Consider the following 24,238-nt stretch of genomic DNA (forward strand, 5'->3'; position numbering starts at 1 on the left):
AAATTCACTCTTAGTAAAAACCTTTCATAAACCTCAAATGAACAACTGGAAGGTAAGGAGAATGTGTGAAACTGTACAATTGTATGGAATCCGTCTCCCTGAGGAGAGGAACCCTGGTTAGCAGCCCGTGGTAGAGGCAGTGGTTCGGGGGGGAAGGGTGCCATGTCTTAGACCACTCAAACGGATTGGGTTCCCAGTGAGGCTCTGGACTCTGTCATTCCTGGATCTGCAGTCAGTCAGTCTCTCAAACCTCAGACTCCTTATCTGTAAGATCGCAGGTAACAGTTCCTCATGGGGTGATCTTAAGGTTTAAATGAGATATCTTAATCAAGGACTAAGCTCAGTGCCTGGCTCTGAGTCAGGCTCAGAAAAAGAAGGTTGGTTAATAGTTTTCATATTTATTGGGCACTTACAGTCAGCCAGGCTTTGAGCTACGTGCCTATGATACAGAAATACGTAAGATACACTTGTGCCCGGGAGGAGCTTTCGTCTAGTGAAACAAGAAGCAGACTGCAGGTAGCCTCAAGAAGGCTGTTCTCGCTTCAGCCCCTCTCAGCACTCCTGCCACCTCAGACCACCCCTCCTCCACCTTCTTACATCTTCTGCCCAAAACCAAGAGAGGTACACAGAATGGCCTAGCATTAGGACTGTCTAAGACTTTCCACAGAGGGAGTCATGTCTGTGGCATTCTAAGTTGGAACACTAATCATTTTCTTCTGGAAACTTTGTTGTAGATATTCCTCGGATTCTGTAGTACTAACAATGTACTAATAATACTAATAATTCTGTAGTCCTAATAATGAACTAACATTACAATTTAGGTTCAATTGGCTTTCAGTTCCTGGCTTAGAGAATTAATCAATGTGGGTGAAAAACAATGTTTCAACAGAAAACACATTTAAATTTTATACAACCTCCTTACAAATAAGCTTTTGGAATATAACATATTTGGCAGCTGAACACTGCTTATAAGAGTTTTAACTGATTTTTCTATTACTAGAATAAGAATTTCTTTCATTCTGGATCATAGTTTCTTTGGTATATGGATTTCTATGAAAAATTTTGAGACTCTCTATAAAAGAAAATTTTTACTACTTGAATATTGTAAATTTTCTAAAATTTTGGTGAGACAGGAAGCAAGATTCTGAGAAAGAAGTACTTATTGGTCACATATAGTTAAATCCCAAGGAATAGTTTTCCCAATAAAGTTAACCTTTTTCTCTAAACAGGTTTTTCAGTTTCTAATATTGTAAAACATGATTTGTGTATGTGTGTGAATTAGAAGTGTTGATGAACATTAATGTAAAAAATTTTGTATTACCAGGTACACCTATGACAAAAACTATGGCAATGCTTTGGAAATATACTTAACATTAAGACATAAGGATGTTTTCCAGTTGATCCACAAGCATAATCTTTTCAGTTCTATCAAGGATAAAATTGTTTTATTAATGGATTTTGATTCTGAGGTAATGTGTTTCTTAGTTTAATACTGATAAATTATTTTTACTATTCCAAATTTTTAGCAATTAGACATCTCTCCAAATGCTGGAGTAGTTAATAAATCACATAGCTTGGCTATATGCTGATCTAATTCAGAAAATTGTGACCCTCACTAGATGCTAAGTTATTTTAGTAGTTGGCATGCAGGAATCCTTTACTTGATGTGGTTATTCTATAAAAGCAATCATAATTTGATGTGAAACTTTTAAAGTTGTTTGTATGTGAAGTAAGTTTTAGTAAAACAATTCACATAACTCATAGAAACAAACTAGCCATATGCTTTGGCTCGTTCAACTCTCTTAATTGTATGTCCCAGAATTAAAATTTTAAGTAAACTTCTATTTGATCCATTTCTTGCAGTTTTATTCCTTGGCATTCACAGATTTAGCATGTGGAGTTTCTATTGGTCTCAGATGATGCTCAGGTCCAGGACATATGGCATGTGTTATTTTATTGTAGAACAAATTTGAATAGTGGATTGCTTGTCAAATGAGGGCACCCAACCTTGACAGCTCACAGTGGCTCTTGTAAAGTGATACAAACTGTGTGTGTTTTAAAAAAGAAAGTCAATGACAGTTGGTGATAGAAATAAAGAGGTTCATAAAACACAGTAGTTCTAATTCAGAAAATTTAAAATTGAAATAAATCGAAGAGTAAAACGCTTAAGGTTCCAAAAGGATTACTTGGATTTTTCAGTTTTATTTTACTATATTTAGGGGTATTATGTGCTGTATTATGTATATATTATGTGCTGTATATTAGTCTTCACACAATTTAAATAGGAGCTAGATCTACCTCTTTTTTCTGAAAGATGCTTTTAGCTGATTTTTCGTACTGAGTGAGTCCAGTCCTTAGGGACTACAGATCCAAGAAGAATTAGTGGAAGTTCTGGTACAGAGGTTCTGCTTCTCTGGCAGAAGATGATTAAGAGGATGAGCTGCTTATACAAAAATTAGTTACATTTCTCCATATCCAGTCTCAAGAGCCTAGTTTGGCGTATGTAGCTGTAGAAAAAGGATGAATGAGCTGAGACTAATTGCTGTTGAAGAGTATGAACCAGAGTTAAGGAATCATAGAACTTTCTAATTAGAAGAAAACTTAAGGATAATCTCTTCTAACATCCTCATATTTCAGAGGAAAAAAATGTTTGGAGCAGACATTTGTGAATATTAAAGGTAGCTAAAGAAAATTCTAAAATTCCATAAGCTTTATATCATTATGATACTTCAGTTATCTTATTTTTTTGTTTCTCTGCATAAGACCAGCTCCTTATATCTGTGGAATCTACAGAGGGACTCGGTCAATATTCAGGTGGCCACAATATTTTGTGGTAGTGGGACTGATAAGTTCTCCATAACTACTGAGAGTCACATGAGAACTGGTGAAGATGTCTGAGACATCAGGGAGGCTAGAATATTTGTAGGCACATTGTTTGGTATTTAGTGAGTTGTAGCAAGGTACCATTTTAGTAGTATGTAAAGCACACAGGCCTCAGATTGAGACACATTTTAAAGTGCATTCTTTTATAAGTATCTCACTTAAGGGCCATTGTAGTGCCCCTCCTTAAGGACCTGACAGTGGACCTCCTTAAGTGTGGAAAATAAGGCCTCTACCTTTGACTGTGACAGCATACACAATACATTCTTGTGTTCTATAATCTCTTCTTCTATGGCAAATTTCAATGACTGGCTATTTTTTTATATTTCAGAAAGCTGTTGACATGCTTTTGGACAATGAAGATAAAATTTCAGTGAGTGTTTTTTGTTTTTATATGTGTTACCATAGGAATGCCTGGCACCACTATCGCCATAAAGAAGAGAGATGTTCATCAGATAATTTTGCAGCTGTGTTTGTGTCCTCATAACTCTACGTTTAAAAATTTATTTTTTCTCTAGATTAAAAAGGTAGTGGAAGAATTAGAAGACAGACCAGAGTTGCAGCATGTGGTGAGCATGACAGCCTTCTTCTCTTACCCTTTGATTGATTGAATAGTGTGGCAAGTCACCTTTCAGTATTGGTTTGAGAATGCTCGAGTGAACTCTTCAGGTTAATACTCAGATTGGAGGTTTAACTACAAACCTGTAATTCTTAGAATGCAATGTATGCTCTGAATCCAGGCTAGGGATTAATAACAGATCAGGCACTTTAACTTTGATTCAGAATTGAAGTGTGATTTTAAAAAATGTTGTCTTATTATGTTATCAGACTTTGCCTAGGAGTAAGCACCTTCCTTCTGTAGTTACCATTTAATATAATTATGGCATCAATTACAGCAAAAGCCAGTGCTCTGACCTGTGCACTGCAGGTATCAAGTTCTCCTTCCCAGGAAATACCACAAACCGTTCCATGTTGAGGACCACAGAGTGATTGAAGAACAGAACCCATTTTATGTCCTTCAGCCTGACACTAGCTATTCCCACTTGTCTCGTGTGGCCTTGGTAGTGGTGCTGTTAAGGCCCATTATTCTAGATTTCCTTTGGAGGGTTACTTTGATTCCCTGCATTGCTGTCATCATGGGAATAAAGCAGGAGTAGGTTATAGAAGAAAAGTCTTTAGTGAAAATAGGGATTATACCAGTAGTACTATGAGTATGAAATATGATAAGTGCTCTTGTATCTTTGCACCCCAAGAGGAGGCTCAGGGAATAGAGTATTTTATTCAAAAGTCAGTTTTATGCATTGAAGGTTTTGAAGACTCCAGGGTAGGGATGTGAGGTACTTTTTTTTTTTTTTTTTTTTTTGCTCAGGGGTTGTGCAGATGCTATTGCTATTTTGTTCATTATTGGAAATCTCAAGATTATCTGCTTACCCAAGCAAGGCACCACTGTGCTGGCCACCTTGGGATTTGTTTGTAAAGGAGTGCTCTCTGGCCCCCTTAAGCCCTGAGACAGGATTACAGGCAGTAGGTATCTGTGGGACAGTGTAATTAGTGCAGTGGTGAAACGGTGGCAGAGCTTACACTAAAATAGCTCATCTTCGCTGTCAACGATGTAATGTCTCCATAAATTTGCCTTGGTGGATGTGACAGAGCCTTCCTGTCCTGTTTGTGCCTCTGGGAAACGGCACCGTGCGTCCAGCTCACACACTGACCCCAGTGCCGGTGGACTGGCAGGGGCCTTCAGCAGACCTGCGTCGGGGTCTGTCTGACTGCTCCTCCCCTCCTTGTTGCCTTGGGGAGATGTGAACAGTTAGCCCGAGGAGTGGTTTCTCAATGTTATATGTCGTGGTTGGGCTTATTAAGTGACCATACAGGACAGTGAGTGTCAGACCTGAGCTGCCTCATTGGCAGTCACAGCTTCAGGGGAGGCCAGTGCTCCATGTTTCTTACGAACCGGTCCACTCAAGGTGTGAATGCGCTTCATGTGCTTGATGTGATTAAGTCTTTCTGCCTCTTGTGGGTTATAGGGTGTTTGTTTATATTTAACATTAACTGAACACTGAACGTCAATTTCTAACTTCTACGTAATATATCCACAGACTTAATCTTGCCTCTGAGTAGAAAGTGAATTATTCAGTTCCTTTGAGGTCCATTAACTTTTTCAGACAGCTAGGTAAAGGATTTGGTTTTGAAAATTGGTTCAGAACACCTGTACCCTTCTTCATTTTTACTTTTTATTTTTATTTTTGATGTCACCAGCATAGGCAGCATTTCATTGCAAAGATCAGTGAAAAGATCTCCAAAAGACTTAGCAGAGAGGAGATGCAGAATGTATGAAAATTAATTTAGCGCTTACTGCTTGAATTTTTAAGAACATATTCTTGTGCCATGACTCTACCCCCTTTTATATGAAAGAGAATTTTTGTGATCTAAGAAGACCACCAATCAAGCATTTTATTTCTGAAGTGAAGCAGATGATGGTGACGATATTAACAACTACTATCCTTAACATTTCTGTAGTGCTTAGTATATGCCAGGCATGATTCTGAGTGATTTACAAATAGTAACTCATTCAGTTCTCAAAACAACGCAATGAGATTTTTGCTGATAAAGAAACTCAGTCACAGAGAAGTTAGTGACTTGCGCAAGGCCACCTGGTTGGTAAGCGAGGTCACTCAGGGCCATTCTAGAGAGAGAAATCAGAATGTCCTTCCTCTCCCAAAGGCATTCTCTTTTCCACTTCTCTTTCATCCAGATTTTTCCTGAAAAATGCCTTTCCTCCAGCCTCTCCATGGAAGCTGTTTAGAACTGAAAATAGCAATGTTAAACAGGTGTTGCTTTCTCATTTTAATATTTGTGGTTTATTCCTTTGTTCTTTTTAGTATCTGCATAAGCTTTTCAAGAGAGATCATCATAAGGGGCAGCGCTACCATGAAAAACAGATCAGCCTTTATGCCGAATATGATCGACCAAACTTACTTCCATTTCTCCGAGATAGCACCCATTGCCCACTTGAAAAGGTAAGTCACGGACTCCTCCACTGGCACACTTCAGGTGGAGAACTTGTCGTTCTTGGTCAGCTGTTTGTTTTTCTAGTCTTCCCATCGCTGCTCATCCATCCCTGTTCAAGGGGGAAGACTCTTGCTCTTAAAGCAGTAAGTTTTGCTGGGGTGTTCTAATGAGAATTGGAGGTCCTGTTGGTTAGATTTTGGTGAGGAGCACAAGCATTTCTATGCCAGGTTTAATTGGAATAAAGGTTTAAATTAACCTAGGGTCTGGAACTCAATCAACCATGAAGCAAAAATGATGTCAGGAGTCTGAGTCAGTTTACCAGAATCAGGATTAGGCCTCAGAGTCAGCCCAGGAGGGAGACATGGACTGTCTCAAGCCAGAGGCACTTGCCCCAGTTGGGACTCATGGTCAATATCTTAGGTCCTGCAGCCTGCCGGCTTTAAATACCACCTTATGTGTTTCTGTATTTCTCTCTCACACTACATTCCATTTTTCTATCATATTACATTCGATTATAATTATAATAAATATGATTACTAGTCTCTTTTTCCCTCTGTCCTGTAAATTCTTCAAGGACAAGGAATTGTCTCATTCCTTTTGTAAACCCAGTAGCCAGCACACATTAGACACTTACTAAATGTTTGTTGCATCGTGAGTGAGTGAATGAATGACTAAATGAATACATATGAGGTTCTAGTTAGGGCTGAATATGAACTAGTAAGTTTTATGAGCCCGCTGTTTCAAAATAAATTATAATACTTAGTAGTATGTACTAGAAACCAGGTAGTGTAAGGCCATCAATACTGTTTCCCATGGTTCTTCATACCATCTGGAATACTGTCTAACATCTATAAGTGTCTTACTAAATTTGGATGGCCAGATAACAAGTACTTTTTAGTCAGCTCTGTGTATCAACAAAACAAAACATGTATTTGACCCATAAGAGGTGTGTGTTAAGAAGTTGGTTGACAACATATAGTTTCTCTGCACCCACAACTTTTATAGTTGCTTCTTCCACTCATGGTGATTAACTTTAAATGTGTTGGATTTACTATGAACCAGTTTCAGCTCAGTGGATTTTCAGAATGTGTAGTTAATTAAAAAATAACTTGCCTGCATATTAATTTATAAAAACCTTTAACATTTTATGTTTGGGCCCTAAGATATTTTCTCAATAATAAATTTGGAAATATATCATCTTACTCTAAAAATAAAAGAAAATGTTCCCCTCTTTTCTTACTCTGGAATCTATAATCTAGAAAAAGAGTGAGAATCTTACTCTTTGAACAGTGCCCCTTCATTTGTATCTCACTTTTTCAGCACATGTCATTTGTTTCCAGGAGGACGTGGCTGTCTCTAGTTGACTCCTCAGACAGAGCCCCACACACGTGGGTGATAAGCAGCCATCCAGGGCTCCTTCTCATTCACTAAACACAGGTGCAGAGGAGCCACCCAGGTTCCAGTATGTTTGTGTTTCTCACACACTTTCAACCCATCTGGTTTATAGTTTTCCAGTCTAGTAGTGTTCAACAGAAGGCACACTGCTCTACCTATAAGGGGAGTATCAGAAAATCGCTGACCTACATATGATACTTCTAATACATAGAACTCGCTTAGAGCATAATATGGACCTTTTAGAATTTTTCTCTCTGATCCATTGAGAAGAACCAATTGCATATAAAAGAACACAAGCATACTGAAACCAGTCACGTTTTAAATAGTTTTTTAAAAAATTATCTCATGGTTTCTGCTGAAAGAAAATTTTGAACAAAATGGATTAGATGGTAATGGTGGAAACATCCATTATAAAATAATCAACATTTGTAGAACTCCCTAAAAGTGCTTTCATGTTACAGGTCATTGAGTGACTTCTTCATAAGAGATTATCTTTTTGTCAGAATCCATTGTGGGAAATCTGTATATTTGCAAAAAACATCGCTGTCCTTGCTCAGGTACCCAAAGCCATCTTAAAGGAGATATTCTTGACTTTATTAACTCATGACGATCTCATTCCTTTTTCCCTAGAAATAAGAAGTCTATATACACTTAATCACCTTAGAAACTAATTTCTTTTACATTTACTTGTAACATGAAAAAGCTACCAATTCATAAAAAGCAAAGTAGATTTTCCCTCATTAAATGCATCCCAAGCATGCTAACAGTGAAGTGAATGAAGGTCAGGAGTACAGGTTTGCCTGTTTTGTCTAAAGAGAGACTCTGAAAATTTGGTCTGCTTTTCTACTAAAGTTAAGAACTTGAAAACTGTAATGCACTACCCCCAAAAGCCTACTTCAGAAGAGTTTATAGATTGTTTATTCCTATAGGTGCTTAGGAAGTATTTCGGTGTTTGTTTGTTTTTTTTTTAAGCGGGAAGTGTTTAAGGTGTCAAGGCATTATTCAGAGCGTGTTGACCCACTGTTGTCGATAATTCAGTCTGGAAGAATAGCAGCTTTTCTTCCTCATTTCTGGTTGTCTGCCTTTGCTGGGATTGGGTAATTGTTGAGAGGAGGGATGATTTCATATGACATCTGGTTGAAATCTTCAAGAATCCAGGTCAAACTTATTTTGAATTGATTGAAATCCCACGATCAATACTACTTGGCCAAAAACTTTGTAGAGACTCTAATATCACATCAAAAGCCCTTTAGAGATGTAGTTATCAAAGACCAGAGTTCAGGATTTAAAATCACCACATCTCTTAAATTCCAAAGTTAATCATAAGCTTTTATGAAATTGTTTGTTCTACAGGAGATACAGAGTTGGTAAGAATTTATAACATCTTATAGCAATTTAAAAAGACATAAAAATCGTTTCTGTTGTGCTTTATAATATGTGCTGTGCTATCATGTAGCTTGTTTTTATTTAATCTCCACAAAAGTGCAGGTAGGGGGATAAAGTCATTATATACATGACAAGCTGAGACTTGAGGAGTTGAAAGAAACAGCCCAAACAAAGTCTAGAGCTAAGAAGTCAAAGGGCCGTGATTTGGAACCTGGATCTTTTAACTTCAGGTCACATGTTCTTCCCACTATGGTAAGGAATCATTGTTCAGGTTTAAAAAGTTAGTTAAAATAATAATGACAACAACAATAATAAAGATATTTCTTAGTATTGCAAGAATCATGAAAGATATCAGTTTTTAAACTGTTAAACTGTCCTTTCTTCTGTAATTTCCAGATGTGGTCAGCGGGCACTGGTTTTCATTTGGAAATCTGATTTGTTTATGCCTATAATAGGTAAAAGCAGAGTATTAGCTTGATAGCTTTGGCAAATTTATACCTGAATTGATGATCTCTCTCATATCTAATGACATTCGCAAGGTGGCAGTATTTATGAATTTGGAGGAATAAAGCTGGGAGATGCAAAGTTTATAGATTTTCATTAAAGAAATTTAAAGAGAAGATTGGATAAAAGATGACAGGGTCAAGGCCAAGTAGAAATCATTATTTAATTTATAGTTGATAAAGTTCCTGTTAATTACTCCCAGATTTACAACTCTGTTCCTTACCCTTATACTAAATCAGAAAGAGAAAATTAAAATATTATATTTGTATCATTTTTCACACAATTTCTGTCATTGTTCTATCTTCTCACTTTTAGTTTTACAATACTGTTCTCCTTTGTGTGTGTGTGTGTGTGTGTGTCTCTCTTTCTCTCTCTCTCTCCCCCCCACCCCCAATGGCTTTAAAAATCTTAGTTTCCCTCCTCTTTCCTCTAGAGGGAGCACTATAGCCCAGGAACATTCAAGAATCAAAAATAAGAACGCATGGGCTTTTAGGCTTCACTTGTGTCAATAATCTAAAAATTCTATGCACCAGAAATATTTCCTTTTTACACTTTACTCAAAATTTCTAGAGATTTGTAGACTCTCTATTTTCTCATATATGAGAAAAGGATAATTTAAGATACTCTTAGAAGCTAGTCATAAGACACGTAAAAATCTGTGCAAGTCACATTTCAGACACTCAGATTATCTTTGAACTTGGTGTTACACATCTTCTTGCATTGCAGACCATTCTTGACTTCAGACTTGCCTTCAGACTTTTCTGCCCACACGAATTGTCGTTTTTGATAGTATCCTAAAAGAGCTTCTGGCAGCACTGTCCTGTAGAATGTTCTGCAGTGATGGAAGTGTGCTACCATCTACTCTAACAGAGTAACCACTAGTCACATATGCAGTTGACTATTTGAAATTGGCTAGTGAGGAACTGAATTTTTAATTTAATTTAAATTTAAATAGCCACATATAGCAAGCTACTGTCTTGACAGCTCAGGTGAGCCTTCAGACTGCAAACTCTCTTTGTGGCTTGAGACAAGCATGTTCTCAGCTTTTCTCATATGCTCAAGAAAAGGGGGGATGGTTCTGTTTGAAACTTCTGAGTGGTGCTTTAAACTGTCAGTAAGTTTCCAAGTACAAAATTGATTTATGGATACCTGTTAGTAATAAACTACTTTAAGCAATATACTCATCTTTATTCACACTATCTTTCTCTAAACGTTCTACCTGTCCAATTGTATTACCATTTTCTGTTTATCTGTGAATGGCACAGTCTCGCTAAACCATAAGCTGTTGGTCCATCTGGATCTCCAGCAGCTAGCACAAATCTAGGCACTCAGTATCTCAGTAATTTTTTGTTGGAATAATCCCAGGTCCTCTGACTTCAGATGTTTTGCTTTTCTGCTTACTGTTTGACTTCTCACATGAGCATTCTCTCTCTGCTCTAGTATCATTCCAGCAGAGTTGAGAGTTGGTGAGAAAGTTGGTCATAAATGTCATTGTTTATGATGATGATTTATGGATGTGATGGTATAGAGATAGATAAACCATGTTTTTAATCAAAACAAATGATGATTTTCTAAATGTTCGTTAGGATTGGGTTCAGCCATGAGTGATAAAAATCCACACATAAAAGTGGCTTAAACACAGTAACAGTTTAGTTCTCTGCCACATGGAGGTCCTGGTGGAGTGGCCCTACTGGTGGTGGCATGCCACGGGGTCAGAGACCTGGGCTCTTTTCTCTTGTTCCCCCACCTTGTATGACCTTGACCTTGTGATGGGAGATAGCATCACCCGTGGTTCCAGGAGCAGATTGTATGAAAGGACTAAAAGTAAGAAGCAAAGAGTTCACTCGCTCTTCTTCTTTAGAATGTTCCCAGAAGCTGCCAGTCCACGTTTCTGCTTCATCTCTGTGGTAGACGTTAGTCATGTAGCTCTCCCATCACTGGGGAGGCTTGGAGGGTTTTTTTAAATTCTGGGCAGTCACACACCCACCATCTTATTACTATAGAAGAAATGAGTAAAGGATACTGGGGGACAACTAGCTATCTCTGCCACATAATTTTTAAAGGGATCTTGTGAGTAATTGAATCAATAGTATTTCCTCCTCATTGTGACTTTCAGGTCTTCTCATTTCCTCATTTAAATGATTTGTATACTTTAAAGCACCATCCTAATTTCATTGCAATTCTAAAGTAAGGTGTTACTGGTTTTTTCCTTTTTTATATTTGGTTTAGGGGTTTTTTTCCTCCTACATTGATCTCTATGATCAGCAGTTTTTCCCTCCCTTTTAGCTATTAATCTCCAATAAGAGACACAGATTTAAATATATATTCTACACAAAATTTTTAAGTCAAAAATCAAAATGTTAGAACTAGTGCCTCCTTTTATTTCCCAAGCTAGATCATTAAGCCAAAGAGCTAATGAACTTGTGCTGTTCTTTTTATCTCCTCTGTTATTTTTAAAACAACCTCAGCTGGTTGTTTTTAAATGACTGCTATAACTATGCAACCGGTAATCTTCCTCCTGAAACCTTTTCTGCCTGCTCATCTACTTAAAAAATATTTATTGCACACCTACTGTGAGCCAGGCATTGTGCAAAGCACAGGGCTTAGCGTGTGCGTGGTCCCAGCCTCCAGAAATCAGACAGTTAAGGGAATAGTTAATTGCACCTGTGATTAAGTGTTGTGAAAAAGTGTGCAGGGTGCAGCGAGAGTAAGTACTTGAGATCTGACCTGGTGTGGGGTCCAAGGAGTATTTGTCTGAAGTACTTACCAGGGGTGGAGAGTGAGGGCAGCATTCCAGGCTGAGGGACCAGGGTTGAGGGATGAGCAGGGTGTGAGGTGTACAGAAAGGCAGGACCAGGTAGAGGGTGCCTCATAGGCCACAGTAAAGACTCTCGGCTTTTAAGTCAGAGCAGAGCAACACAATAGGAAGGTTACGTAGGAGGGGTGTGAGATGAGGTTTCCTGGTGAACTCTGACTCATCACACTGCACCCAGTTCAGATGCCAGCTCTTCTGTGAAGCTTTTTATAAAGGGTCACATTGGAGCTCCTGTCCTGTATCTATGCACATGGCCCTCTATTCATGCTTCCCCTGATGGTGGGATTTGGTGTTGTCATATCTCTGTGCCTCTGCCTGCACCCTGCTTCCACTCCTGCTGAGCCACCTCCTTCTCCTCCTCTCTGTCCTCCTCTTACATGTCAGCAGCAGCAGCATTTTTATTACTGTCATCTTTGCATCTCCATCCAACCTGACCCTCTAGTGCCAGCACAGAGTGTACGGTAAATGTGTGCCAGTTCACTTAGAATTATTGAATGGTATATAAATACATAGTATGTCTTTTTTCTTACACTCGAGGAAGTGCTGTCATCTCTGCAGTCCCACATTTCTTTATTTGATTTCCTCCTTTTTGATTCTTCTTGATTGTCAGATGTGCTTTTCCCTCTCCTTTTGACAGATCCTTGAGCAGAGTTCTCTTTTGAACCTTGTGAACTGGCAATAGAATATTCTCAGTATTTATTTATGTATTCAACACATGTTTCCTGAGCTCTGGTCTGCTCAATACTGGGAACATGCAGCAAGGAACAGCGGTCCTTTCATGGAGCTTACATTCCTGGGGAGGGAAAGAGAGCTTAGACCTGACAGAATTGGGTGGGGAGGGAGCAGTGCTGTGAAGAAACCTAAAGTAGCTTAAGGAGAGAAAGCTTGGCGGGGAAGGTCCTTTCAGCATCTTGCTTTCTGCCTTTGCTCATGGAATGTTCTGAGTTGCCTCAAATATGTTATCAGTTAAATCGTGTAGGGTCCACACCTCTGTGAGAGGTGCATGAGGACAGCCACCCCAAAACCTAAGGAGATTTGTATTTTGTTTCCTTTGTTTTGTTTTTTAAGGGAGGCAATGGAAAAATTCTTTCAAACTTGTAAGTTTAAGGAACTCTATTAATATTCGTTCTTGTCTGGTGACCCATAGTAATGTTTTTACTCTGCCTTACTTGAAGGCTCTTGAGATCTGTCAACAGAGAAACTTTGTAGAAGAGACCGTTTATCTTCTGAGTAAGTAACTTTTATTTATTTTGGTCCCCATAAACTAAGAAATGGGATGACAACGTGATATAAATTGTCTAAGAACAGACCTAGGTTTTAGACCAAAGTAACACAAAGGTTAGAGCCTATTTTATACAAGAATTTAATACATGGAAAAGGAGACTTAACAGCTCCATAGAGAAGGAAGAGTTATTTAATAAATGCTGTTGAGGGCCGGCCCCGTGGCTTAGCTGTTAAGTGCACGCGCTCTGCTACTGGTGGCCTGGGTTTGGATCCCGGGAGCACACCGACGCACCACTTCTCCGGCCATGCTGAGGCCGTGTCCCACATACAGCAACTAGAAGGATGTGCAACTATGACATAAACTATCTACTGGGGCTTTGGGGAAAAAAAAAGAGGAGGATTGGCAATAGATGTTAGCTCAGAGCCGGTCTTCCTCAGCAAAAAGAGGAGGATTAGCACGGATGTTAGCTCAGGGCTGATCTTCCTCACAAAAATAAATAAATAAATAAAATAAAATAAATGCTGTTGAAATTACGTCTTTGTAGTGTGTGATAAACAAAACTGTATCTGTTTGCATCTCACAACATAAATTAAAATAAATTGTAAATGAATTATGAGTTCTTTTTTTTTTTTAATTATCATCAGCTTATATTACCATCATCTTGGTAGAAAATAAATAATGCTCTTTTTCAAAAATCACACCCTAAATAATTGGAGGAAATACAATTGAATATCAAAGTTTGGGAGAGAGGAAAACTTTTTAGTATAATGTAGCTCATGTCATTTGTCCCTGGTCCTCTGGCTCCTGCCTCCATGTATGTCACAGATTTTGTATCCTGCACACCAAGGCACAGGACGTACTATCTTTTCACATTCTCCAAAATGAACAACTTGCATAAAAGCAGTGTAGATTCCTGAAGATTTCCTAAGGAAGCTCTGTGCAGATATTCGTAGCATAAACATATAGTTCATATTAGGTGTTTCTCCAGCATCTCCTCCCAAGAAATACTCTAGTTAAGTATATTTTTCTCATAATGTTATATTGTCTTAGAAGGAGCAGAGAACTTATAAAGGGAGACATAGTCTCCCTTTTTCCGGTTATAAAAACTTAATCCTGTACACATTTAAAAGATGAACCATTTTTTTAAAGACATAAACTATGGAAATAATATTTGTAGGAAAAACAAAGTGCTATAGAAGGTATAAGAAATGGGATATCATTTTATTCACAGGCCAGCTATTATCACTGATAATGGCTGCCAGAATTAGAAGGATTCAAGGTCCGTTACTAGTTCCTGCCACAGGCAGGGGGTAAGGGCGAAGCCCACAGCCAGGCAGTCGCTGTCCCTCCTCTGAGTAAAGCTTTCTATGTGAACTGTATTAAAAACTCATGGAAATTGTTAACAAAACCATTAAAATGCCAGTAGATCAATGAGCAAAGTATATGAAGATAATCAACCGAATAGAAGCATAGTTAGTAAATACTTTCATTTCACAAGGGTTATTGAAAACCTTTCCCCTAAATTTCAAAAAGAAAGAAATGAGGCCACCCCTCTGGTAGTTGAGTTTGCATTTGGCACAAAGTGTATCAGAAGAGCAATATGCAAAGCTACCTAAAAAGGCAAAATGGGGCCGGCCCTGTGGCTTGGTGGTTAAGTGCGCGCTCTGCAATGCTGGTGGCCCGGGTTCGGATCCCGGGTGCGCATCAAGGCACCACTTCTCCGTCCATCCTGAGGCCGAGTCCCACATGCAGCAACTAGAAGGATGTGCAGCTATGACATACAACTATCTACTGGGGCTTTGGGGGGAAAAAATAAAATAAATAAAATCTTTAAAAATAAATAAATAAATAAAAAGGCCAAATGACTCCAAGGCCTTTAAGAGTCTTAACTGTATCTGGGTGTGAAGGCATCCAAAAGAAATACAGGTCTATCAGAAGGAAGTCAGAATCTGACAGACCTGGGTTCCGATCCCACATCTGCTATTTAGGAGCTGTATGATCTTAGCAAGTTACTAACATTTCTATGTCCTCTATAAAACAGCAATATTAGTAGAACACATCTCCTAGGATTATGGTGGTGATTAGATGATGCAATTCATGTGAAGCACTTAAATGAGTATTCAGCACAAGTAAACACTCAAATAGGAGATATTTATTTTATACTATGTTATACATAGTAAATGCTAAACATAAGAAAATATTCTTTTGTCTTACCTTTTAAGCTGTGTAAACAAATTAAAGAGATATGCTATTTCTTTAAAAATGTTTTATTAAAATACCCTAAATGAAGTATTTCTCACGTCTTTGCTAGGCCGAATGGGTAATAGCCGAAGTGCCCTAAAGATGATCATGGAGGAATTACATGATGTTGATAAAGCAATTGAATTTGCCAAGGAGCAAGACGATGGAGAACTCTGGGAAGATCTGATTTTATACTCCATCGACAAACCACGTAAGTGGAAAAGCCATCTGCGATCATAATTTTTTCTCTCAGTATAGCCAGTTATGTCTAGAGTAAGAATTATCTCAAGACACATTGGGTTAAAAATATGACGAAGTGTCCATAATAAAGATAGACCAGGCACATTGTAACGATTTCCAATACTCATCCTGTGCAGGGAAGCCTGGAGCCCCATCACTCTGCATTACCTGAATGTGATAAAGAACAAGTGGTTAACCTGATAATATTAGCTGTGTCCCCGTGAAGCATGTTTTTACCTACTGCACCCAAATTGAATAAATGTGATCTGGTTTAGTTTGCTTTTTTTGTGGTTATATACAGGGGGCATTTATTTTGAAAATGTATAGCCCTTCCAGTCTTTTTTTATGGAAACCTGTAACTGTTGCTGGATGTTGACCATACGTGGATGTTGGCTATTGTAATATTTGGTCTCTCTCCCCTGCCCCATTTTGTGGAGTGTAAATAAGTTGACCCTCCACTTGCCCATTTGCGTTGGGTCTCCCATTTTGGAAAGAAACAAAAGCAGTCACCTACCAGTAACCTAAGTCCTCTTTTGAAGATACAGAAATGATTCAGAAACTAACAGTAGTGGTTTGAAATCTCCCGCCTTCCATTTTTTTATTTTTTGGCAGGAAGGCTTATCTATTTCAAGATTTTCAACTTCTAGAAACTGCTGTTATGATTGTGATACGAGGGGATAATGTTATTCAAGTCAATTTCAGGTTACGGTAGTTATGTTCCCATGTATCTTTGAGAATCTAGTTTAGGGTGATAAAGTAGTTGTTTAAGGATCTTAAGGGAGGCAAAAGTACATCATGAACATGAGTCTGTCCTGGGTTTGAATTTGGGCTTGTAACTTGCTGACTGTGTGACCCTGGATGAATTAGTTAACCACCCCATTTCCCTATTATGTAAAATGGGGACAAATAGCATTCCTACCTTGCAGAATATTGGAGAAGAGTGTATGATAGCTCAGCTGTAATAAATTCTCAATAAATATTAGTTGCACCCCTTTGACATCACAAACTGTATTCTCAAGTAATCATTTGTTCTCCAGCTGTTTTAAACTCTTCTCATTGAGCTTCTCCTTTATGTCATGAGGAAAGTAAAGGAAGATTAGTTCTTGAGAGTTCAGAAATTCATATAGTTCTAACACTTACTTTGAAGGAAATAATTGTTTCTTTGAGTTACTTTTGGTCTAAAATTGCATTATGTACGTTGCTTATATGTTAATTGTTTTATGTGGTATTTTGTAGCATTTATTACTGGCTTGTTAAACAACATTGGCACTCATGTTGACCCAATTCTCCTGATTCACCGTATTAAGGAAGGGATGGAGATTCCCAATTTGAGAGATTCCTTGGTTAAAATTCTGCAAGATTACAATTTGCAAGTAAGTATCCTTTCTTGGTCAAATGAACATGCTGAGTTGTTGACTGACTGCTGGATAAACTTTTCTAGGGTTTATGTTAGATATCAGTCTAATAATTCAATTTGATAGTTATATTTTATTTAGGCCCAGATATTTAGAAAACTGTTCAAATGGAGAAACTAGAAACATCAACCTTAGAGGAAGCCATCTGATTTTTTCTTTTTTGTGGGGAAGATCAGCCCTGAGCTAACATCCATGCCAATCCTCCTCTTTTTGCTGAGGAAGACTAGCCCTGAGCTAACATCTATTGCCAATCCTCCTCCTTTTTTTTTTTTTTTCCTTTTTCTCCCCAAAGCCCCAGTAGATAGTTGTATGTCATAGTTGCACATCCTTCTAGTTGCTATATGTGGGATGTGGCCTCAGCATGGCTGGACAAGCGGTGCGTCAGTGCGTGCCTGGGATCCGAACCCAGGCCGCCAGTAGCGGAGCACATGCACTTAACCTCTATGCCACGGGGCCGGCCCAGCCATCCAATTGTTTAACGATCCCCAAATTTTCTCCTCTTGGTGAGGAGATCTGGCATTGATCTACTTACATTTATGTAGTAAATATAGCATGGCATTGGGGAGGCTGTGGGAGTAGTGACTGTGGCTGTTAGATCAGACCTCCCAAACCATTTTTAAGTAGAATGAGTATTGTGTCCATTTGGGAGAATAAAAAAAAAAAGTGTTTCTCAAGTAGTTTGATAATTTCCTTGAAGCCACTTTGTAATCCCTTAGAAACATGTTAAAATATAGGATGTTATTTAACCTTTTGTCTCTTTTCTAGACTAGTACAACTTTATTATCTGTCATAATTCAGAATTTGTGATAAGAGCAATGGAACCTGTAATTTTTATATAAATAATTAATATACTAATTACAAAGCATCTTAATCTTTTCTTTTTATTTATTTTTTTTTATTGTGGTAACATTGGTTTATAACATTATATAAATTTCAGGTGTACAATCATTATATGTCGAGTTCTGTATAGATTAAATCATGTTCACCACCCAAAGACTAATAACAGTCCATCACCACACACGTGCGTAATCATCCCTTTCGCCCTCTAATCTTTTCTTTAAAAGCTTCCATAGAACTTGAAACTATTTAAAGCACATTTCTTTAACAATTCAGACTGTTCTTTCTCTACTTCATTTGAAAATGAGTTTTTGTTATATTATGGATGAAATTGCTTTCCTGGAAACAAAAAGATTTTTCGGGTAGAACCAAAAGATAAGATTGTGGGGAGAGAAGTGGTTATGAGGCTAGCAGAGGAGCATCGTGACGAGGATTTGTGGGGCCCGTAGTCACTGTGAAGGGTGAAGGGTGCAGAGTGGGGGGCTGCCTGCTGAACTCGGGGTGGTGGCCTCAGATAAGAGGCAGGATGAAAAGGAGACAAAATTGAGGAAGATTGATGGCATCAGTAAGAGATGTGAGAGATGTAAAGGAATGACAGAGCTGGAGGGACGAGAGCTGTGGCCAGGGAGTGGGATAGTGTGACATTAAAATTTCTGCAGGAGTTGTTGTGAACACGTTCAAAAAGTGGGATGAAGGTTAAGGTCATTGGAGTGGAGTTAGTCAAAAAACTGAGGGCACAGTGAGTCATCCAAGAGGACATTGAGGAATGTGGGGATGGGGGGCTATAAGCCAGGCTCCAGCCTTCTCAGTGAACTGGAGGCTAACCTCGCAGCCCACAGGTGACTGTGGTATTACTGGGAACACAACTCTAAAGGAGAAGAGATTTTCCTGAAGGTGAGATATGGGAGAACAAAGAGCCTTCATTCAGGATGGCTTGTGGGAAATCAGGGTCATGGGAAACAAATGTGTATTTGGTTAAGGCGAAGGGGCAGAGGACCTATTCTAAATGCTTCAACATACACAGGTATTTATTTACAGTGGAATTTGGAGGTTTGTAGATGGCCCAGGGAAAGCTTATCAGAGGGGAATGAGAGAGGCAAGGAAGGAAAGAGATTATGGGAATGGGATAATAGGCGAGGAGAGGTGACCTGGGGAGCTTGCCCTTTGTGCAGTGCCCAAGGGATGCCGAAAAGTGGTCCAGGCAGGAAACGATTCACTGATTCTGGGGCTTGGGATTGGGCTTTGGGGAAAGTGGTTCAGTGTCAGACCTTGTAAAGCTCTGAGCATGAGTGAGTTTGGTAATGATCTGTACTTCATTGGCTCTTACCACCCCTGCGTATATCAGGATATATGCAGAGTTTCAAGTCCAGATTTGTTGAGAAGGCGTTTAGGTGTCTCTGAACAACTCTACCCCAAGGAAGGTGATGAAATAATTGCCCCTTCTGTCCTCCCGCTGTAGTGTGTTAAGCCTAGCCTCTAGGTTGAAAAATGTGCCTTACTTTTTGCCCAGCCTCCACAATGCCTACAAAAGCGCCTAATAGATCCCTCTTACTAGGCTCTTAATCCTGAGAACCAAGCTCATGGACACCAGTGGATTTAACTGCTCATTCATTTTTTATGTCAATTTGCATAGTTCTGAGTCAGCTGGCAATAAAAATAAAATTATTATTAGATGTGAAATGAATTCTGTATAAAAAATTATCCACTAAAACAGCTGCTAAGTCAATATTTTATCCTCTTAATTATATTTTAAAATGTACTGAGAGCTTTTCCTTAAGATGTGTAAGTGTGCAGTTGGAGATGTGTTAAAGAGGCCAGGGGTCCAGAGAGTGGTGGCCGCCTGTAAATGCCCCAGCTAAGGAGTGGCTTCTGGGATGGAGGGGGAGGGACCCGCAGGGACGGGGGCACAGCCTGTGGGAACTGCTGCACTTGTAGTCTCCACTGGAGCTCAGACATCTTGTTGGAGGATGCAGCGAGAAAATGCTGTTCTGGGGCAGGTCGTTCAAAGAATTCAGGGGGGTACTTCCTTCTTATATAGGAAGAGTTTAGAATTTTCTTCTATGAAAAAGGCTACTATTTTCATTAATGACCGTTTATTTTCTTTCTCTAGGCAACCTATTAGAGATCACTGTAAAAATAAATCTATTTATAGAGCATTTTGAAGTTTCCAGAAAGGTTTCACATACATGTTTTTATTTGATTCTGTCTAGTCTTTTTTTGTTTGTTTCATAAAACTATAGTTGATTTTCACATGTTCTAACAGGATAAAAAATTGCCAACTCTGTTAATCCCAAAAATCGGGGGGAAGTTTTGCAGGTGCATGAATTTGCGAGAATCTAGAACCTACTGTATATGGGGGGCAGGGTGGTGGTGGGGAATGATCCTGGGGGATATTAAGAACCATTCAGTAAATGTGGGGATCTGTGGTCAGAGGTTAGAGAAAGGCTGTCACGGAGCCTCCCAGCACCTTTTCTTGCTAATATGCACTGGGAATCTCTAAGGGGCAGATTTACAGTAGAGTACGCAGCATTTGAAAACATTTGGCAGCTTAAAATGCTTTGGGAGATCACTCGTTAGCCAGTTGCTAATTGGAAAGAGAGAGGGTAGAGAAAGTTTTGGGAAAAAAATTTTAAATGAGCGTCTCTTCTGGTTTTAAAATTTCATGTTTTCTAAAATGCAACAACTTTCTTCAACTGAAGTTTAGCATTAGCATGTTAGATGTCTATGGCATCACTATAGTTAAAGAAATAATATAATCAACCACATTGTCAATGTTTAAGTTTTTAAAATTTATTTTAACTTATTATCATATGTTTTTATACTTTGTTACATTGTTAGTATAATTATTTAACAAATTTTAAAGCTTCATAAAGTTAGTCAGATAAAAGTAGCCCTTATTGTACTTCATAAACTTAAAATGTTTCCAGTCCTGATATCAAGGACAAATAACATTTGTTTTGATATAAATTATTTACAAAACAATATGGTATAAATGATATTTCAATTTTTACATTAAACTAACCACAATTTCCAAATTATTGTTATGCTATAAATTTTTTATAATTTTTTATATTTTTAAAACATTTTTATTTATAAATTTAACATTATTTTATTTATTTATGATTTATATCCATTTCTATTGTGAGTTGTTTTTTTTTTCCCTTAAGAATTCCAGGGTCTTAAAAAAGAATTCCAGGATCTTTGTTCTTAAACCTTTCTCTTTTGACAGTCTTATTTGACAGTCATTTTATCTTCACAGTGGTCCTTTAGGAACTATCATCTCCATTTTACAGATGAGAAAACTGAGTCTCAAAAAGGTTACATGACTTGACAGTCTGGAAAGGTGATGAACTGGATTTGAACCGAGATCCTCTGACTAAATCTAGTGTATTTCTCACTGGTTGTTCCAGTGGTCCCTGGAGATGCGTGCATTATACTGACAGGTTACGACAGAGGAGTATACAGGATTAGCATGGAAGATGGACAGGCAGCCTGTTGTCTTTATTTTTTTTTTTTTTAAAGATTTTATTTATTCAGTTTTTTCCCCCCAAAGCCCCAGTAGATAGTTGTATGTCATAGGTTCACATCCTTCTAGTTGCTGTACGTGGGACTCGGCCTCGCGTTGGACGGAGAAGTGGTGCCTCGGGGCGCTCCCGGGATCCGAACCCGGGCCGCCAGCATCAGAGCGCGCGCACCCAACCGCCAAGCCACGGAGCCGGCCCCTGTTGTCTTTAAAGAGCAGTGGATGTGATGTTTGCACACCTGAACTCCACTCCTGGCTTTGCCGTTAACAAGCCTATTGACCTTTGGGAGGGCACATAAACTTTCTGGATTTCAGTTTTCCCATTAGATTAAATCAGTGTTTGTCAAACCTGGCTATTCATCAGAATTAATCTGAATTCTTTTTAAAATTACCTAGTTTCAGATACCACCCCAGATCTGCGGGATTAGAATTTCTTGGGGAGGACTAGGGACTATGTCCTTAACCACCTTGCTGTTTCTTACACTCTCAGCCTGGCGCTGGGCTATGCATTGACATTTAGGAGTCTTGAGATTGGATGATCTCTAAAGTATCTTCTGTCTCTCAAGTTCTTAACAGAGTCATTTCATAAACACGCCTTTATGTAGTGAATGCAGCTGCATAGTGTTAATGTTTCACTGTAAATCATCTGTAATACTTATTTTGGAGTCTATAATAAAGTATCTTAGATTTTTAGGTATGATTTTTTTAAATGCCATATGTTTGATTGTTTATAAACACATTTATTGAAATATTTGAGTGCCTGCTGGGTCAGATACTGCGCTAGGTACTAACAGGGCCTCCACTTTTGTCTCAGAGACTTCGACGTGAGTAGGATGCAGTCCTTTGCTCGAGCAGCTCATGGTCTAAATTAATATTTCTGGGAGAAGTAAAAAGCTTTAACGCTTCCATTTTGATAAACCTCACACATGTACACCCACACACACCCACACCCACACACACACACACACCCACACACACACACTGGTGAAGTGACTCCAGATTTCTTTCTCCATGCCTATCAGTTATTTTCCTCATATTTACATTTGCTACAATCCCCATGTTTCTTTATCATTTCCCGTATCTCTCTACTTTGAAATCCAGAGATGAATGAACTAAGAGGAAATAGTGACTTCTTTCTTGCCTGCCCTTTTTTGGGGCCCACATGGGTTTCTTTTTGACTAACAATATATAAACTCTTAATTTCGTCTAAGAGATGGTTTTTAAATTTATAAATTCCTAAAATAAGCTTTTAAGATAAAATGATTTTTTTTTCCTTCAAACTATTTCAGTTTGGCCTCATCACAGCTTTTAGGTGACATAGGTAGCCTATGACAACCAATAATAGTTTCTTTAATCTATTTGGTACATGCATACTTCATGCTGTTGTAAATTTAAATATGGTTGTATTTATAATATTGTTTTTGAACTCCAACATGAGACTTCAGAGTCTTTCTGTCTTTTCATTCTTATTTCTCTGCAGTTCATCATCTTTGATAATAATCCCAACAAAAAGCAAAGCTTTTTCAAGCAGAATTCAAATCCCATTGTGGCCTAAATGATGGATTCAAAATTAGATAAAATGGTGTCCCAGTCTAGCTGTGGTCTCATATTGAGGGCTTGTAAAACCAGGTAACTGTCTGTCCTTTTCAGTTCTAATGATAAGCATTGTAGTATGAACAAGGCAATGTCAGCAAAAAGTTCATCATTCAAAGAGTCTTTTAAAATAAAAATTTCAGAAACTCTTCAATTTTTTATGGCATTTTCCCCACAGCAGCTGTTTCTAATGAACCATTATAACTTCACTGATGTACAGTTCTTTTAATGCTTTATGAAATATCTGTGAGTCTGGTGCTTTGCTTTTGGTTGGGATTATTGTCAATGATGAACTGTGGAGAAATAAGAAAGGAAAAGGGAGAGAATCTAGAGCCTCATGTTGGTTTTAAACAGCATCTTATAAATACATTCTTATTTCAATTTACAATAGAAAGAGGTATGCTTATAACAAATTGATTACAGAATCTACAACTGGTTGTCTTGAAAATGATGAAAAGGAAAGAATAAAGGTAATGTTAATGAAACATAGAATTTAGAAAAACTTAGAACCATGGAGGGAAACAATGTAATATTAAGGAAACAAGAGTGGTTGGGGCAGACCCGGTGGTGCAAGCAGTTAGGTGCGTGTGCTCCGCTGCGGCAGTCCGGGGTTCGCCGGTTCGGATCCCTGGCGCGCGCCGACGCACTGCTTGGCAAGCCATGCTGTGGTGGCGTCCCATATAAAGTGGAGGAAGATGGGCACGGATGTTAGCTCAGGGCCAATCTTCCTCAGCAAAAAAAGAGGAGGATTGGCAGATGTTAGCAAAGGGCTGATCTCTTCACAAAAAAAACAGAAAACAAGAGTGGTTGAGAAGGATGTGGGAAGAAGCTGGCCCATTGATTTGAATAATCTTGGAAAAATAAGGGACAGTCCCATAGGGAAAATGAATATCTGAAAGATAATATTGTACTTGCTAAGCAATGGCTACAAATATTTTTTCAAGATGAAAATTAATGCCATTATGAGGTGAGGAAAGAAAAGACCAGACAGCGGTTTACTTACCTTGGTGAAGTTCTAATAAGAGACATAGATTACAATGCAATGATTAATAGCAGTTCTGTCTTATTTACCAAGTGGAGACATTTCATAGCTGACAAAATAGAGGTGTTTCAAACTGATTTTAATTTCTGAAAGTTGATATCAGAGGCTACCAAACACAGAGAATCAAAGG

The 24,238-nt window shown here is 38.4% G+C and overlaps 1 protein-coding gene across 2 annotated transcripts in view; it reads left to right on the forward strand.

Annotated features, from left to right (window-relative positions):
• VPS41 (VPS41 subunit of HOPS complex) overlaps positions 1-24,238 on the forward strand; it is a 171,680-nt gene that overhangs the window by 139,555 nt on the left and 7,887 nt on the right. For both annotated transcript variants that reach the window (XM_004441474.3, XM_087435816.1), the window contains 7 exons: positions 1,325-1,469; positions 3,212-3,253; positions 3,399-3,449; positions 5,763-5,900; positions 13,168-13,222; positions 15,529-15,669; positions 16,935-17,071. In XM_004441474.3, the coding sequence (XP_004441531.1) occupies positions 1,325-1,469; positions 3,212-3,253; positions 3,399-3,449; positions 5,763-5,900; positions 13,168-13,222; positions 15,529-15,669; positions 16,935-17,071 (709 nt within the window). The remainder of the gene's footprint in view (positions 1-1,324; positions 1,470-3,211; positions 3,254-3,398; positions 3,450-5,762; positions 5,901-13,167; positions 13,223-15,528; positions 15,670-16,934; positions 17,072-24,238) is intronic.

Source organism: Ceratotherium simum, chromosome 1 (assembly GCF_057802395.1).
Source record: "Ceratotherium simum simum isolate JZ-2026a chromosome 1, ASM5780239v1, whole genome shotgun sequence".
Classification (NCBI taxonomy): Eukaryota; Metazoa; Chordata; class Mammalia; order Perissodactyla; family Rhinocerotidae; genus Ceratotherium; species Ceratotherium simum.